The sequence below is a fragment of the Struthio camelus genome, chromosome 3, assembly GCF_040807025.1.
Source record: "Struthio camelus isolate bStrCam1 chromosome 3, bStrCam1.hap1, whole genome shotgun sequence".
Lineage (NCBI taxonomy): Eukaryota > Metazoa > Chordata > Aves > Struthioniformes > Struthionidae > Struthio > Struthio camelus.
The window spans coordinates 111,175,820-111,195,171 of NC_090944.1; the positions used below are offsets into that span (position 1 = coordinate 111,175,820).

General features: G+C 38.8%; 1 protein-coding gene across 1 annotated transcript in view; it reads right to left on the minus strand.

Annotated features, from left to right (window-relative positions):
• Window positions 1-5,648: 5,648 nt before the first annotated feature.
• LOC138066838 (uncharacterized) overlaps window positions 5,649-19,352 on the minus strand; it is a 216,296-nt gene continuing 202,592 nt past the window's right edge. The window contains exons 8-9 of the mRNA XM_068939683.1: window positions 9,507-9,610; window positions 5,649-6,939 (exon numbers count right to left, since the gene is read on the minus strand). Of these exons, the coding sequence (XP_068795784.1) occupies window positions 6,827-6,939; window positions 9,507-9,610 (217 nt within the window). The 3' untranslated portion in view covers window positions 5,649-6,826. The remainder of the gene's footprint in view (window positions 6,940-9,506; window positions 9,611-19,352) is intronic.

Consider the following 19,352-nt stretch of genomic DNA (forward strand, 5'->3'; position numbering starts at 1 on the left):
AAGGCACAGTTCACCCACCTTAGCAAACGGTTTTTCATCTGTGAGCTGAGATTGTCACTACTGCTTAACCTACTAAGATTTTTTGCTGGAAGACAAGAATAGATACAACTAGGGTCTCCAGAGTCAGTCTCAAAACCGATGTTCCACAGAGCCAGAAAAATAATGGCTTCAAGTAAAGGCTCATAAATACTTCATTTCCCTTGTCCCCAAGCCTTTCCAGACTGAGAAAACTGCCTGCTTACTATGGCGTTTCTGTTTATAGCCATATTTTTTTAATTCAACTCCCAGCCTTCATAACAGTGTTGTAGCTACACAGAGCAGGGGTCTGAATACTTGTGTGCTTGAAAGACAGAAAAGCTGTGATCAAAGATTTTACCAAATACTGGTCTTGCTCTCAGTGCTAGACCTAACTGTAACTTGCATTTTGCCTCTAACTGCATGCACAGCCAAAAAATCTTTAACTGAGTAAAATGGAACTGGTAACTCATTTGACTGACCAGGACACTGCTGATGCTCAAGCTAATGTTCAGCTGCTCTTATGTACCGTCAAGTCAGTCCCTAGAGGTTACAGCCACTATTGCCTAAATGAAGCTCATTTAAGAGGAATTAATTCAAACGTAGATAACTTGAGCAAACACTGAAAGGAGGATTAGAACACTAATATCCAGAAAAAGAAGCTGCTGGAAGTTTATTGCCCCTAATCCTGTTAATAAAGTAGGCTACTGGTCCCATTCCTCTGAATATTTATTTTTTATTTTTTACAAAGGACAAGAGGGGACAGGGACTGACTCACTCTCAGGCCCAGAGGAACATCCCAGTGAACATGCATTCCTTTGAAGTGTTTGACTATCAGTATTAGTGGAGATAACCTGCAGAGAATAATACAAATGTAAGATCTGGGGTCTTCTGCACCACAAACTCTGCCTTTAACTCTATTGGATTAACAACTCTTAAGTTGTAAGAAGTAACTTTTTACCAACAGCCCAGCTCCGGTTTGGGCTACACAGATTGCAAAGCAGGAAGAAATCAAGCCCTGATATTGTAAATAGAACCTAAGTACCATTCAACCCAACAACAAATGAGAACTTAAACTTACATAGAGTTTACCTATTTAATAAGAAATTCAGGATAACTTATTCTCTATTAATAAATACATTAGGTAGCTACAATTCAAATTTTTATATAAATTGCTCATGTATGATGAGAAAGACATTGTGTATAACATGCACATGCACATTGTGTATAACATGCACATGCATGTGCACACATTTATAGCCATGCACACTGGCTATAAATATATTCTGCAAACTATTGCAGGCCCTCATTTTTCTGCCATTAAGTTAGATCAGTATTAACTCAGTGGCTCACACTGTGTTGGAAAAGAAGATAGCAGGTTTTCTACTAATATTTATCTGCCTTGGCCATGTAACTTCATCACAGTGCTAGAGCTGAAAGAAGTACCAATACGAGAGTGTTTTATGTCAAATCTCAAACCGCTGATACAAAAGAGTGTAATTTATCAGATCCAAAGGAAAACATTATCTGACAGTGTCCAAAGTACTACTATTCATTACATATCTAAAGGCTACTGATCAATAGACAGCACTATGCTCTTTCATTCAATAGGTTCAAGCTTAACTGATTTTCATGGCTTCTTGAATGCTTTTATGACTAACAAGGCATGATCCACATAGTGCTTTGTCACTGATTTGCACATAATCTAATAAAGTGACAGTAATAAATCACAAGTATCGTTAATAAATCACCAACAAACAAAGCAACACACTGGAGGTAAAGTGGAAAATCTACAGATATTCCTCCAGCTACTTTGGTGAGTAAACAGGCTAAACACACAGTATTAGTTAACAGCTGCAGGTTCAGCTCATAGTAAATATATACATCTGAACTTTTAGAGGTTTCCTATTGTAGTTGGCAAACATTGCTTCTATGCTTCTTCGGGGCAGTTTCATTGTAAAAAAGAAAAAGAGAAAAAAAAGAAAAGGAGCTGAGCAGAGTAGAGAAAATAAAACTAGTTGAGCAAACAAATGCTTGAAGTGCAAAAACAGAATCCAGTTTGGTGATGCTTATGCTCTTAAAATCACATTTTATGCCTATTTACTCTATCATTTTGTACCTCATAAATACCTACAGTATTTAAAACTGTCAGTGGTGCCACTTCAAAGAGCAGTACCCCTAGGAACAAGATCTTTGAGGTTAGTCTAGCCACAGTGTGGTTAAGGTTATCACAATGTCTCTTTAAATCAAGAATCTAGCTGGCACAAATCCACGAAAAGCACACATGCCTTCAAATGTGAAATTCGGGATTCATTTACTTACCCTTCAGGTGTGTATTTAATGAAAGCATGGCATTTAACATGGTAACAAGCTTCCACAGAGTTCATAAGAAAAATCCAGCTCCAAGATAGAGAGAAGAGAGAAAGCAGTCATTTTGACTCTGTCATCACTATTAAAAAATGCATATGCTTAGCTAGTATTTACTTGAGATAGAATCCTAGAAACGCAAATTTGTAGTTGTCACACAAGTTAGCTGGTTGAGGTTAACTCTAGACCTCCGCAGAACTTTTTTTCCATAGTGAATACAAGGCCAAATTTCTTAGTTAGGGACATGTTGATTAAAAAGTTAAAAGACTTAGGTTGTTTCTTTTGCTTTTAGTTCCTAAATTTAAAATGAAAGTGGTAAAATTACAAGAGGAAGTTAGCTTCCCACGAAATTTTTACTCCAACCAAAAATTTTTGTAAATACCACAAGAAAGCTTATTCTTGCAAGATTTTCAGTTCAATATTTTAAGCCTTTACTTTTTCTGATAAGATGATCATCTGACTTCTTGAATATGAATGTGAATCAAATTCCAATTAAAAACTTTAGATGTTCTCGACCACTTCTCTGGTGAATCTTGAGCAAATACAGGTTCATGTCAGTGACTTGAGGAAAGATGTATAATTAGAGTCAATTAAAACCATCTTTCCTCTCTTCAAATCTTAGAAATAAAATTTGATTCAATACTAGCGGCCATAGGAAAAAAAAAAATAATACTACAGCGAACAGTGGCTGTTTTCTTCATGCCAACATTACAGAATATTGTTTGAGAGAAACCACCTTCCATCACTTCTGTCCTCTAGTTGCCTCAGAGGACTTGAAACAGCAGAAAACCCCAGGACTTCTCACATCCAAATGCTGAGATTTGAGAATTTTAAAAGGATGTCTGTGGAGCTCTCTCCAGAATATCAAAACACATTAAGGGGAGAGGGGCTTGCTCCTCCTGGAGCAACGTTGTGGACTGACTCTGCATCTTGAGTAAAACACAGAATGTGTGGCCATGGCAGAAGTTCCCCACAGCCATGAATCAGACCTCAGGAAGTCTACATTTACTTGAGCAAAAGCAAAGCACTTCTGCTAAATTTAACATGCTTTTACATACTAAAAAATTCACACATAAATATTTTTATTGGACACAGTTGAACTTTTTCTTCAGAGAAAAACCAGTCAATATTAAAAAGAACAGAGAAATATCACACCGAAAAGACCTTGAGGAAGTTAATGTTAAGGAACCAAACCTGATGCTGAAAGCTGTAGCGTGTGACCTTCACTTTCTCTTCTTCTTGAACATGTGACTCTGTTATTTTTGATTCACAGCAGATTACTTACTTTAAACATGACTTCACATTTGGACAGAGATGGCCTTGGAGGCCAGATTTTCAGCTGAGCCACAGACAGATACATATGAAAGCGTGTGTTTATACATCTGCTAAAATGTCTGAAAACTTCTGAACGCAGAGTTAGATTGCTTGCCGATATTTGCCCTGCTTATGTTTCATATAGAACCCTTTATTTTGAAGTGTTCTACTTCATTAGTCCTGATTGCTCATATAAGCCACAGAATTACTGCATTTTTAATACCCATTCTCATATCTGTATGATAGTGAAGAACCCCCAAAACCTTAGCTCCTGTCTCCTCAGGACCAGACTGTTCTCAAAAGCATTTCCTTGGAGATATGGCTGCTAATTTTCATCTCCCCTTTTTCTTTTGCTCCCACGCCTGCCCTTTTCCTTCCAACAGAGGTTTAAAATAGAAGATGTCTTTGCCCTCATCACTCTAAGACAGACTTTCCCAACATCTTCCACACAGGCCCATAATATAAAAAGCAACTAACTTTTTCATCCTGTGCAGAAGACAATATTGGAGTAAAGTTTAATTTAAGCAACACCATCTCCTTTCCATACCTCTGTTTCAATATTTCTTTTTGATTTTTTTTTCCTGATATGCTTGCTCACGACATCCCCTCAATGCCAACAACGCCTTTGTGCAGTGAGCGTGAGTTTTGCAGCTTCAGTGGGAAAGATGCAGATCCAGACCATGTGTTGCAGCAGCCAGAATTCTCCTCTTTGATCTTCCACTCCTGCTCCTCTATCCGGCATGAAACTCTGTTTTCTCTAAGGGTGAAATTTTCCCCCATGCAGAGGGGCCCACACAAAGCTTGCTCTGCTGCTTAACCCCACAGTTATGCTGTGCCTTGGAGGCCAGTGCACGGGTGGAGGGAGGGAACCGTGGGGGATGTCGGAGAACCAGCCATGCAGAGGAGCCCCGACACTGCGGTGCTTGGTGGTGTCTGCTCTGGCTCCAGTTAGGTCAGCACGGAGGGGGCTTTGAGAGGAGGTTAGAGGAGGGTATCCTGAATCCACACTCATGCAGCTATGTTGGAAAAGGATTCCCACATAAGGGGTGCAGATGGGCCACAACCCCTGTTTCAGGCTGCCGGCTGGAAATAAACTTGGTAGCAGCTGTGGAGGGGGACCACCAGAGCCTCCTGCACTTTAATGGATTCTGTGTTTCTGCATATGGGTGTTGTCCCTCCTCTCACTAACCCGTGTAAATTCTTCTGTAAAGTCCTATAAACAAAGGAGGGGATAGCGTTTTGAACGAGGAACTCGTCTCTGGGGAAAACACTGGTCCGGAAAAATACGACGTGTACCTTTTTTTTCAGCAACGGTGTTTTGGATGTGTTTTCAAGGATTAAAAACAGATTTTGCTGGTTTGAGCAAGCAGGCAAACTCCTGACCCTTTTTCACATAATAAACTCCCACAATACTGGTCCCTAACCTGTCCTAAAATAGCCAAGGGGCATACAGAGCTTGTAAGCCAAGCCTACCTCATTTCCAGGTGTGAGCATTTGTCAGCACAGCACAACACAGCACGGCACGTACACATCCATCTTCAAGACTGGGTGCTCTGGTCTAGATTCAATAAAGTAGTCAAATGTATGATTACATTTTCAGGAACTGGCCCCAGTGGGACCAAAATCAAACCTTTATATGAATGCATTTCTAGATCAGCCCCTGGGAGCTCAGTACATGTAGATTTGAGATTCCAGTACACATGAAAAAAGGAATTTGTGCCTGAGAGCAAGATTCTTTTAAAACTAAGCATGATCTTTACAGCTCCATACTGAGCTCAAAGTTAGGAGAATCTGTGTGGTTCCTTTCAGTTTAGAAGAGTTAAATTAAGTTGAAAAAAACTTCCTAATTCCAAACCTTCATCCAAATGCAAACTGGGTGCCATTTTCCTTAGTAAAAGAAATTTAATATGATGTAAATAAGATGTCTTCTTTTCACAGGTTTCTGTGCTCAGTAATTTTTGACCTCAAAGTTAAACCAGGAACACAAAAACTGATATACCCGGTTCATGAATTATTTCTGAAAAATCATTTTTTAGATAAACTTGCTGCACTGTAGCCAAGAAAGCTCATAGTATGTGTGAGCAGCAAGATACGCGTATGTCTGCAGATATGAACAGGTAGAGGCAAAAATCAGTGGTTTGTTGCTGCACTGTCAGCCTCTCTGTCAGAAGCTCCTTTTTTCTTCTGAATGTATTCAATTACCTGAAAGAACCAGCACGTGGATAGCTTTTACATGGTTTGTACGTGATTGCCAAGTAGATCTTTGTTCAGTTTTTTATTCAAGTGGGTACACAAATCCACAAGCATCATCCTTCTACCCTTCTAGATCAACGTAACAGCCTTAGCTTCTTATTTTTTCTAGATGAAAATGTAGCAAAGACGTTATTGCTAGGAATGTTGAGGGTATAGTAAAGACAATCCACTTGTTGAGATTTTCTCAAAGAATAATCACAGCAAATGTGAAACATCAAATCACACATTCTCACTGATGTGCAGAACAATTGCAATGCTGCTGGAAAAATCAGATCATTGTTCACATTAATACTTTGTTTGGTTGTTTGCTCTTCTGAGAATTTAAATAAGAAGCCAAAAATTAATTTAATTTTTATAGCTTCTCTCAGTGGACTATAAAATAGACTAAAACAAAACTGATGATCCGACTTTTTGTATAGTAGTTTGGAAAACTTGGACAAAAGAATAGGAGAGGATGAAACAAAAAACAACTCCCCCTCCCAAACCAAACAAACATAAAAAAAAAAAGGCAAAAGATGTTAATACAGCACAGAGTCTAGGGCCAGGCAGCTGCCTCTGATCCATAAGGCTGTTGCTTTTCTTTTCTAGGTTAGGTTTAAAAGCCATTTGGGGTTTGCTATGTACATGGGCCAGTGTCTGTGAGAATGCCAGTGAAATATGAAAAGGTCCAAGGAGCAAGCTTTTGGAAGCCATAAGACTTAGCTTTTTCTGTTTGCTTTGGCTGTTGGAGTTGTGGTAGGTGTTCCCATTTTTAGCCTTCACACCTTTATTATATTTGGGTTTCACATTAGAAATATTCCAGATGCTGTGGATGGAGACTTCCTCTTGGCCCAAGGAGGAAAAGGTTTCAGTCTTCTGTGGATTTCCCCTCAACCCATCAGGAGACTTCACCTACCGCTATAAGGGCTAAATTCTGTTGTACTGGTGTTGATGGTAATGCTGCAATAGCATGGAACTGGCATCCCATGAGCTCAAGTTTTCTAGGCCATCCTGAAGAAAAGGACAGAATCAGCTAATGCTGTCTAACTTGATGGCTGATAAAAGATGATCTTTTAATTCAGATCTAACAAAAATATCCTTCTCCTGGCCACTTTGAAATCAAAGGTAAACCTATTGCTCAGCTCAGCAGGACCATGATTTGGCCCTCAGCCTGCAGGTGCAACTCCCATGGCTCTGCATGCATGCTTGCATGCTCCTCCTACACCAGGAAAACATTGCTACCAGTGACCCCACTGACCGTCCTCATCGCTCCAAGGCAAGAGTCTAACTGTAATTTAGTTCACTTCAGCATTGACTTTGGTCACCAGTTCACATGCACCAAAGAGCTTGGATTTTTTTTAAATGTTACTCACTAAAATTGCCTACAGAAAATACTTTGAAATAGTGACCACCCCAATGCCAGACCTCTTACATGAAAATATAGTTTCAAAGCAGAGGGAAAGGAGTCTGCTTTATGGTGGCTGGCTGCATCTGGTAGCCTACTGTCTGGTTTTAACTGATCCAGTTTGTCACCACAGAGATGGGACTCGCTGACAAAGCCAGAATAGTATTACGATTCTTTATAGCTTTCTTCAGCCATATAAAGCAGCATAAGGCCTGACAACCCCAGCTGGTGATTTGTTCTGTAAAACGTCGCATAATAAGGGTGAACTTTGGAACTGCTAGAAATGAAGGTTAGAATTTCAAAATGATTTAGAAATGTCTGTATCCATACTGTCCCTATTGTGGTTGACAGTGATTTTCTCAGTAGGGGTTGCCTCTAGAGTCCACATTCCACTTTTAGAAATGCATCACCTATTTTAAACATTTTATCTTCAGATTCATTATATTCATGCTTTATAGAAGAAACGCATAAAAAAGAATTTGCCCCTCTTTTCCAATCCTGTACCCCTAACCAGCATGACAGCCCTGTGTTTACTTCCCTCTGATGTAAGGTAGCAACATATGTTAATTAAATGCCACTATCTCATTTCTTTCCCACATTTTCCTGTTTCCTGTCTTTAGATCTCCTTCCATCTCCTGTTTTTATTTGCTTTTATCCCCTTTTATTTTCTCTTTTAATTCCGTCTTTTATTATTTTTTCATCTCTTTCTCTTTGTTACCTTTTTGACCCTACTTCCTATCCGTCTTTTTACGGCTACCTCATTTTACCTGCCTATCAGCTGTTTCACCAGGCTCTCTCCTTTCATTTTCCCTTTCTTGCACTCATTTTTTTTCTCTGACTTTTTAAATGGTCTTATTTCTTTTCCACTTTCCTCCTTTCCCTTTCTCTTTCCACTAGCTGGGGTTCCAGAAAATAGTATTTCACTCTTGACTACTTCCCTTTTTTTCCCTTTTTGTGGTAGACTAGGCTGAAGGTCTGTTCTTCTTCTGGAAAAAAACCTAGTCCAAAGTTAGAGGACACGACACATAGATGAAAAATACGACGTCACCTCACTATTCCCATAGGTATTGTCTAACACAGGTCTCTGAAAAAGTGATCTTCTAAAATAATAACAATCTTTCTTGCATTTCTTTTCATCTTTTATTTTTGAGCCATCTTTTCATCTTTTATTTTTTATTTCTTACCTTGACTCAAAAAGGCTCCTAAAACCACCATATAATGCATAAAAAAATAAAAATAGTGTTTTCTCTGGGATGTTTCCTGACATTTCAATTATAATTGAAGAGTGAATTTGGAACCACTATTAGTGGAGGATAGTTATTCGGTCTGGAAGTTTGTTTAGGACAGTGATAACTCCTAGGTACACTTTGTAGGAATTATCAACTAACTGAGCTATGATTCACAACTACCTTCCTTTCTAAATATAACAGTAAACTGGTTTTGAGGCTGCTACAAACTCAAGAATATGAGAGAAGGCATAAAAATACTAATAGGTCTTCGATATGCTTTTATTCTCCCTCTTTGGCAATGCCAAGACATTTTGGCTCTGTATCATTCAATTTCTTCAATAACACTTCACAGATACTTGCATTTTGAACAGTGATGGGTAATCATTAAATGTTTTAATTTAGGGCAGCAATAACACTTTGCAAAACTGACTGGCCATGTCCCTACAGTCTGCTTTCTTGACAGAGTGCTGGTTCACCTCACTGAGCAGATCATGCAATAAGCTATCATTCCTGCAGGACCTTGCCCCTCTGGGGCACTTCTGGGCCAGTCACCTTGTAGTACCCATCCTTTCTCTCCTGGGCACAGGATACCTCCTTGCAGCATCTCATCTTCTGGGTTTCACCAGGCTAAGAAGCTAAAAGTAATCATGGAAACTCAATAGCTTTAAAATGCTTCTCAACCTAGAGCAACACTAAGGGCAGTTTTGTCTGGTTTAGTAGAGCTGGCATGTAAAATCACAGCCATTTGGAAACCAGCTATGAAATCCCAGACAGTAAATTCTGCTCTTTATTACACCGCCTTCCTTACGGAGTGCTGGGTTGCCTGTGCTTGGCAGGTAAGCACCTCCTCCTCCCTCCCGGACTTGCTGCAAACCCAAGCCCCCTAGGAATGTGCACATGCGGGGAAAAGGACTAAAATGCTGTGCTGGGTCCCTGTTCCTCACCTGCAGCAGGTCTCCTGCCATCACACTTGGAGACAGCTGATACTGCTTCAGCAACAGCACTTCCAACCAAAGCACGGTGTTTCAGCGCTGCTGAGAGGATCTGTCTGGAGACAACAATTTTTTAAACTTGTGTGTTCACTCTTAGGGGAGTTACAATTAGTCTCAGGTACAAGCAATAACGAAACATCTTCAGCATTTATTCAGCTCACACTGAACTCATGTTTTTGACATTAGCTTGACTGAGACCAGAAGTTAATGTTATCTTACAAAATATTTAATAAATCAATTCTCTCCTTCTTCCCCTCCTCCTGCAAAATGCATCTCATTGCAGTACTTGACAGAGTGAAATTATAAATGCAGTTAAAATACAAATTTATAAACACACATAAACTTGTGGGCACTATCCTACAAAAAAAAAAAAAAAAGATTTTGGGATATACAAAATTTTCATTGAAATGAGTTCTAAAGTACAGGACAGGATAAAATGACTATCATCTCCTCCATATGCTGTTTAGACAGGTTAGGAACGTCATATCATGTGAAGTTTTCCATAGGTACTCAGAGCACGAGATTTGGAAGCAGATATGCTTTTCTAATTGATAGACATTTGTCTTTTAAGTTTTGCACTCTCTGATGTTACCAACCAATACATGAAATAAATAGAAATATTTCCAATTAATTTTCTCTTAATCTATTCATCTCCTAGAAATAAGTACAGATCAAATATACGGTGTTGATCCACAGCAACATAGTAAGACATTGCCAGAAATAACAGTCTGTCTTTCAAGGTACATATTTCTGTAGTGATTTTTCTGCATCCAAAAATAAAAGTAGAAGAATGGAAGGAAGACAAAGAGGGGGAATTAGTACATTTGACTTGAATATAAACAACCCACAAAATATGTTATTAATCAGGCAGATTCCCATCATCCTGCTTATCATCTTGGGCCAGACTGCATGTGGTTTCTCCCCAGATGCGCAGGCTGGAGCGGAAGCTGCTCTAGGACTACTCACAACAGTAATTCTTTGAGGACATACAAACGGGACCTGAGAACCACCCTGGCAAAGGCTGTGACTCACCGCACGCTGCATTTCACACAGCACATAATTAAATTGTGGTACTCGTTGACATCGAACGCTGTAGAGACCGAAGTGGATTCAGAGAAGGACTAGAGAATTTGGAGACGATAGATCCATTATTGGTTATTAAATATAATGGTCAAGATTAATCTGTTTCAGGAACTGCCTCAACTGCTGACAGAATATGGAAGGAAACTCCAGGGAGGGAACATTGGGTATGTGCTCTGGTCTTAAATTCTTCCCTAAGTACCATCCAACATCAGCAATAGGATACAGGGCTAGATGAGCTGTTGGTCAAACATAGCACTGTCTCTATGTAGAAGAAGCTAATTAGCTTTGTGTTTGTTTATAGTCTTCCTCTGCTTGCTGTCAGTTTAGACTGCTCTCTCTTCTAGCTCTGGATGTGGGAAAGGTTTTGCTATTGGTAAGGGGTTATCAGTGCTCTATCAGTTAGCTATCAAAGGTTATCATTCACAGGCCAGAAGCCTTGACAGAGGCAAGAGCTTTACCAGCTTACCCCCGCAGAGTATCTGAGATAACAGTGATATATGCAGGGTTGGACCCAACTGTTCTTTCGAGATGGAGAGGTCAGTGACTTTATTTCCAACATTTCTCCATGTTTTTCCTCCTGAATTCAAAGAAATAAAGTTATAGGATAGCACTATTTTTTAATTTCCACCACGGAAAGGACTGAAAGTTTTTGCAGAGGCTCTTAAAAGTTTATGTTGTTCCCCATTATAACTGCTAATACTACATGATTGGCTTGTTAATATAGCTAACTCACCAGCAGCATTCACATTAATTTTCACCTTTTACTGTGTAAAAGGTAGTGCTATTTATTAGCCAGACAGGCCATTTTTAGCAATGTTATAGGAATAGAGTGTGCATTACACAACAGAACCAGGTTACACCTGCAGCTGACCGTTTCTATATTTATGGCTGTCTGACATCTCTAATGAATGGCAAATGGAAAATATTTGTTTTTTCTTTGGCTTAGTATTTTTTTTTTCTTATTTTAAAAATAAAAAAGTGAAGTGAATACCTGGCATTAATTATGGGTTTTAAATATCTGCAGGTCTCTTGCCAAGGTGCCCTGGAGAAATAAAACGGATTTTTTAGGGCAGTGCAGAGGAAAGAAATCGTTAGCCAACCTCAGCTTTCACTGGAAAACTTGACTGGAAGTGACCAGATTACATTGCAGTTTAATTTGTAATCACATCCAGCGCTTTTGACTTCATGTCTCAAGCACCACAGCCTTTCATTGTATGGATGTAAGTTTAAGATGGGCAATTTACCATGAGTTTTGAACAGAAGATGGTCAAGTGTTTTGCAAACTTTATAGCAATCTGGTGAACTTCAAAGTGAAATGAAGTTAGGAACTGTCTTCCCGCTGTAATATTTCATCTCACAGTGGTCATCTAATTAGTATTGACATGCAGAACCTATTTTTTCTCTTCTCTCCTTCTCACCAATCGTGTAACAGTTTCAGTCATCATATAAAGCAATCCATTGAAGAACAACTGAAATTCAGGCTGAAAATGTTCCAAGTGGTCTGTAGTGAAAAATTCTTATCACTTAGAAATTTGAGACTGACTGTTTAATTGTAGATGTATTTATGTAGCTAATCACTGACGGGCCTGGTCGAAAAGGCCCGTCATATATCATTATATGATAAAGAATAGCATTTCAACAAAACCAGGTTAACTTGCTTACTACAGGGAATACAAGCAGACATTTTGTAGCACATGACAATCAAAACCAAAACACAGCCATTTGTGACAAAGCTGGAGAAACTGACAGCAGTCCAAGAACAATGCATCTATTACACAGGCCATAGTCTGCTTTTGACTTGAGATTGGATATTCTTTGCCTTGATGAATCCTTGGTCAGGTATGAACAGAATGATGTCTAGGTTTTAAGGCAAAATCATGCTGTCTAAATTTGCTTAATAATTTTTCTTACACTCAGTCAAGGGCTTTGTATCACAATTTGGCCTGTAGGCTCCCTTCTGCTCCATGCAAGGGAAATCTCACTGTGGAAAAGGCCATAGTGAACGTGGCTTTCACAAGAAGTGTATGGGTCTTAATATGCAAAGGCTTCTTTAAGAGAACTATATTCTCTCTACGGCTCTAGCTCTGGTCAGCCACAGATCCATATATTTCAGGGAGGCCAGAAGGAAGTTTCTCCATAGTACTGGAGAGAACCCAAAACACTTGAAGTGAATGGAATTTCACATCAATTCTCCAATATCAACTTTCAAAATGAATCTCCCAGACCTCTGTGTTTAGTTTCACTGTTTGAAATTACCAAAATATATTCTTCCCAGAGGCAAAACCTGGGGGATTTCCTATTCCCACATTCTTATGCTATTTAGCAAAGAGCTTTGTAACTTACTGACAAGGCATATTTCACCCTCTGTATAGTGCCGGTACTGCAGAGATTGTACGTTAATATAGCCATCACAATCTTTCAAGCACACAGTGATTTGGAAATACTTGAAGTGAAAGAGAAAAGAACACGATCCAACTACAAGCCCAGATTAACTACTCCTCAAAGTTAGCAAATAATTTGTTTGTTCTTGTAATCTTTGTTTTAACGAAAGACAGATTAAGTGACAATGCCTTGGCTGATTTTAATTTGAACTGTTTATAATCTGCATTTTTAATGACTGTTTTAGTGTGTACCTTCATCTGAAAGATTTTATTATCATTCTAATAGATGGTAAAAGTATCGTTTTTCATCAACTTCCTTTTCAAAACATCAAATAAATGTTTCCCTTTGGTGTGTCTACAGCATGGTATGGCGGTTTGATAGACAAAGTATTAGCAAGGCTAATCATAATTTAATGAATGGAAACTCTGCCTTCAGCTCATCCTGATGGGCTGGTGGTAGGGCTGGTTCTTTTGTTACTTCTTTCTGTTGTTGTTGTTGAGGACATTCTTGTGGGTGCAATTAAATTGGTGCCAAATTACCTGGAATAATTTGTGGTTATTAAACAAACCAGCGTCTGATGTGGAAAGTGCATTGTTCTCTTGCATTCCATAGGCTTGCATTTTTTTCCAGAGAAATTGTAGTAACTGATCTCTGACAATAATGCTTTCTGTATATTCTCTTAGGTGGTGGAAGAAAAGACTAAGTAAGCTGTGTCACAAAACTGCACATATGATCTACAGCTGGCCTGTCACATTCTATCCAAACAAAAATGATCTCATGACTTACAAAAGCTCTTTAAGGAGACATCACTTGCAAGTTTAACTATAAAGGTTGATGAAAAAGACAAGGTGCAAACTATCATCCTATTTTCCTGACACTGAGGAATGCAAAAATGCTGTGTTTGCTCAGTGTGATTCTCCTTCGGGTATTTATTTATATTTACCTTATTTCTACTATTGCAATTCTAGAATTGCTTATAATTACTTTTTTCATTTTTACTGGAACATGCAACCCTTGGAACTTCACTGTTATTGCATTCAGGTGTTTGACTGACTGTTTTTTGTAACATAATAATGACTTTAAGAAGAGCTCATTCGTCCAAAAATATGTTTTTTCTAAATGTGTAGTTGAGCTCATAAATTATACTACCTTGTCTCACAAAACCTGCCTTTCTTGGTCTTTCAGTGCAGAAGGGTTCTGTATTTATACTTATAAGTATTCTTCATTTGTTCTATCTGATAGTTGCTCATGGTTCCTATTGTTTAGTCTTTTGAGGTTATTTAGTTATTAGATTTCTTATTCCCAAAGGTCTCACCACTTCAGATGTATGCACTGGAGGAATTCTACATTCACCAGTTTGTATTAGTCAGGGTAAACTGAGGCATGTCTACACTGGCCAGCCGTCCTAGATAGCAGGACTCCTATCTTTCTCATTTGTATTGGTGTGAGCCATGAGTAACTTGACCAATATCAATGGCACTAAAACAATATAAAATTGATGTAAATGAGAGAAGAACCTGGACCCCAAAGGCTGTGCCATCTGTATTTCTGGGATAACTCCGTTTGCATCAGCTGTTTGAATCAGGCTTACACTGGTGCAAAAGAGAATTAAAAAATTGCCCCACTGTAACTCACTTGACTGCTTGACATAATTGACTGGAAAAAATACAGTTAGTCTCTCAGATTTTGTGACATTTCCCATCGGAAGCATCCATTTTAACAGTCAATACTTTTCCTAGACACTTGTCAATCTATTTGGCCAAGCAACATTTACACAGTCAGCAAATTAAGATGTAAAAGCAGCTAATCAGGACCTCTCCAGGTACCTTCTTTCCACAAACAATGTACAATGCTTAATTTCCTACCAGGAAATTATAGCGTCTACTGAGATTTCAAAATCTGATTAGTTTCAGAGGCTTGGGTTTTTTAAAAACCTGTAATTCAAAATAGAGATATAAACATTACAACCACCGTATGCCTGAAATCTGGAGAAACCTGGTTACTGCAGCCCCTCTGGGAAAAGAATAGGACCCTTTAGATTTTTACTGATAAGGTATGAATAACATTCTCATAAAGCTCAAAGATTGCCCAGATATACACATTTAAAATAATTATGGTAATTAAATAGAGTTGCAAGCAGCTATAGCTCCAGGCAACACCAGTTAAACGTAAAGAGAAAACATCTTCTGCATATGTTTGTGATTTATGTAATTACATGCTTCTACAAGCTACACACCATTCACTGGCAAACAGCCATCTCTTCTTTCATTACAATTTAGCCACAGTAAGTAGCATACTTTGTCTGTTTGAAAAGCTCCACTTAATAATGCCACTGAGGACATATACAACAACACCATGGGGTGAATGTGAAAAAATTAAATGTCACTTGGTCATATATGTTAAAAATAGCCTTTGTGGGCCTGTTTCTGACGTAAATCAGGAATGACTCCATTTTAGACAACTAAATTATACCTTATGTCAGTGAGAACTGAATAAAACACAAGGTGTGTTGCTTGCATGAGATTATGTGTTTGCTCTTGATAACTACTATTTTTCTGAATGTAGTAATTTTTGAAAATTAATCTGTACTGGGCCACACTGAGGGAAGTCCTTACTGAATTCAGGCTGAGGAAATTAAATTCATATGTTACCTGAACAAAAATAGATTTAAAACTCAAGAACCTTCTTTAGTGCACAGCCTTCCTTCTGCCAGTGGAAGTATAGACAAAGAATTTCCCTAATATTTCAGAGATGTAGAGTCTTGACTACACTTACTCACTCACTACACAGTTTTAGTCAAACATCAATTAGCATTTTCAAGGCGTTAAAAAGGAAAATGAAAATAAAAAATATATAGTTTTTCATATCTCTACATACTTTCAGATTTCAAGAATTCTTTCAGTTTTTAATAGACACTGCTTACGCATTCACAGTCACACTGGAGTCCATGGGATTATTTGCAGAGTAGGATTTTCTTCAAAACAGAAAGCATCAGGCTCTTGCTCTCAGCTAAATGAGTTTCACCAGACATAACCGTTTTTGCATATCATTGTAAAGGCTAGCTAGTTTGTTTGCACGAAAGGGATACGCTAACAACCAGACACTGTTTAAGTAGAACAAGGGGAAGGCAAATAAGAGGAGATATGTTTGATTACTAGAAAGAAGTAATGTGCTTGCAAGAAAGCTGCTGTGCCTGTAAAATTACATACGTTTTATAAAAAAAATTGATATTTTGCTTATGCAGTTGCTTTTCCATCTAGGCGCGCAATTGTGTGCTGAACTATTTCACATTTAAAGATACATAAGATGCAATAGTTGCTATTACGAAAAATACTTCTAAGTATAATTGCGCTCAGATGCCCATAAAGCAGTGTCTAAGTACGTAGCTAAAAAATACACTATGCTTTTTAAACAAAATTTAGTGTAAAGTCTAACTCTACTAGTCTATACTTATACTATACCGTGATGTCTGAGACTGAGCTGAAAACACATATTTATGGTGAGCTAGAAAATTCACAATGAATCAATCATGAATATTTGTCCTTTCTGCAATACTTTAATTCCAGTGCCAATAAGCTATTGTCTGTAATGTACTTTCTGCCTTTTCACTGCATCTGCCAAGGATTTCAGATTAAGATCTTCTGAGTTTTTGATTTCATTCACCCAGCTGCTGGAAGTGAGGAAGTTTAGCACTCAGGGAATTGATCATGAAATGCAGGGACCTGAAACTAACTCTCTAAAACCTCTCCTCTATTCCCACCACTAAGCTCCAAAACAGCTCTGTAGAGTCAACTTTCTGCTCATGGACTACATAGTTCTCTTTTACAAAGTATAACATCTTCAGCAGAAAATACTGTGCAAGTCTCCCCACAAAATAGTCAGTAGTCTCCAGGTTAGGATATTTACCTGTGGCAGGAAGAACCAAGGCTCAATCCTTGCTCCAAATCAGAGCATCTGACCTGAGACCTGCATCTGAATCTTCCATAAACTAGAGCACTAAATTTGTGAGCAAAAGTTTTATATTACCATGAAAAAAGACAAATAAAAAAACCAAAACCACCTTTAGTGAAGGTAACTTCTTGTAGACTTTCTCATTCCTATAATTCCTAGATACCTTCCCAAATCTGGACTGAGTCAGAGGGAAAAGATTCAGTTAAAAGATGATGCCACATTCCTCATTTCAGCCAACAGCTGGACACACAGTAGCCCAGAAGGTAAAGCAGAAAGAGATGTAATCACCTGGCCTCAGAGAGTACCTGTTTTAGGATGTTTAGGATGTTAAAGGCTGTGCGAAGGCAGGAGCAGCTGCTGAAGAGCGTACCACAGCTCACTGGCCTCAGATCACACACCAAGGCAAGAAGCTGTAGAACTGAGCAGGCACAAACTTTTATTTGGAGCGCTCAACATGAGCTGTAGGCATAAGAGTCACTGTTATAGCCATATCCCTGCTCTGCGCTGATCTTAGGAAGTTAAGTTAGACTAGAATCAAAGTGAACTACGCTTCTCTGCACATTTTAAATCAAAATCTTAAGCAAGTTCTCCCCAGACTAAACCATTTGGTAGCAAGAACGACTTTTTCCTCTGTGTATTTGTGTAGCACTCACTACAATGCATTCTTAGTCTGTTGCTGAGCTCACAGGCACTGATACAATAAAAGAGTAATTGAAGGTCACAGCAAATTTAATTGGAGTCAAGTCTGTAACGTATGCTTGGAGTGCTTGTACTCCTTATCCGCTAGCCCACAGAACACGATCTGTAACTTAAAATCTGAGGCACTGTTTAAGGGCTCAGATGTACTGCAGTAACAGCTCTTCCCTGTGAAAATGCAAGAGACAGTTCATGCCAGAAGGACAGAGGGATCCCATCTACCCAGCATACACAGCAACACTACCTACTAGGGTCAGGTATGTCTGCAAGACACCACCTTAAAAATTGTGGAAAGAGAAGAACTGAGGATATGATTTTCAAAAACAATAACAGAATCAGGAACTTAATAAGATTTAGATTGATAACTCTCCTGGACCTTATGAAAATCCTACCTAAGAATATTCTGTGACACCTTTCTCTAGATTTGCCAGAGAAGTGAAAACTGTGAAGAAATCTGAAATCGTAACAGGCCAATCTCCATGAACATCCTGGGCAGTTTCTGAGAAAGGGGGCCATCTCTATATCCAACAGGAGGGAAAGCTTCCAGATTAGGAAACTGAAGCCTAGGTGAAGTAAGAGTAGACATACCTCAGTTGACTTCCACTTTGCAAGCATTGGGCAGCAGAGACCCTGAGGGCTGGAGTTTGCAGACCCTAAGTGACCTATTGTATTCTTATTGGAGACCGTAGGCTTTTGGATTCTGACTCCGGGCAAGAATAAGGGTCTGGTAACCTTGAGGGCATATTGCCATGGTTTTGTCTCTGTTGTGGCAAGAGTAAGGCAGTACTTACTTTATTTTTCCTTTTCTTTTTGACTTTGGTCTGTTAAAACATTTTACTATATCTCTGGGGATCTGAGTAATCAGGGACTTTTTGTAAATTAAGTGAGTAGATAAATAGAGGCTTTTAAAGGCATTTCCCCATCATTCTTTCTAAAGGAAAGCAGGTGTTTGGCTCAAAGGGACTTGTTCTCTTGATAGTGCAGTAGGAGAGTAAAACTGCATTGTCGCCTAAAGCAAAAATAAATAACTTTAGAAAACATGAGAACCGAGCCCTTGGTAAGGAGGTGAACTGGGTGTCCACCCTCTTGAACTAATTTATAACACCAAAGATGTCAAGCGACATGCTCAATGAAGAAATGATTTGTGGCTGAGGAAAGCTTAGCAGAGATCCCAGAGGCAATTATATATTGATAGAAGTGATTGGCTGCCACACTAAGAGTGCTGTTAAGAATCTCATCTGCGAAAAGGGGGTGAGCTGCATTTTCCAACTGTGGATGCAGGTTATCCATGGCCTTTTCCAGATTGCGCAGCCCGAATGAAAGCATGCCAAGCATTTAGCCTATTTATTGGGTGTCCTTCAGAAAGACACATCAATCTCAAGAAAACGTTTCAGTACTTTAAATACATCACAAACAAAATAATATCAGCAGTCCAACTTTAGAAAGCATGCAATAAACAACCATGGAGCTCTTCAGGCACTTGGCACAAAGTAAAACTTAACCCAAAGATTATTTAAAACTTGTGCCGGTGGCTTGTTTTACCTACCAGCAAAGCTTCATTGCCTTGCTGTTCTTCTAAGAACCCTAATTTGAGTGACCAGAGCTTGCAGTTCTCATGGGAGAGGCAAAAATGTCATAGCCAGTTCATACAGCCTATATACACCATTCCAGCATACGCATTCCATT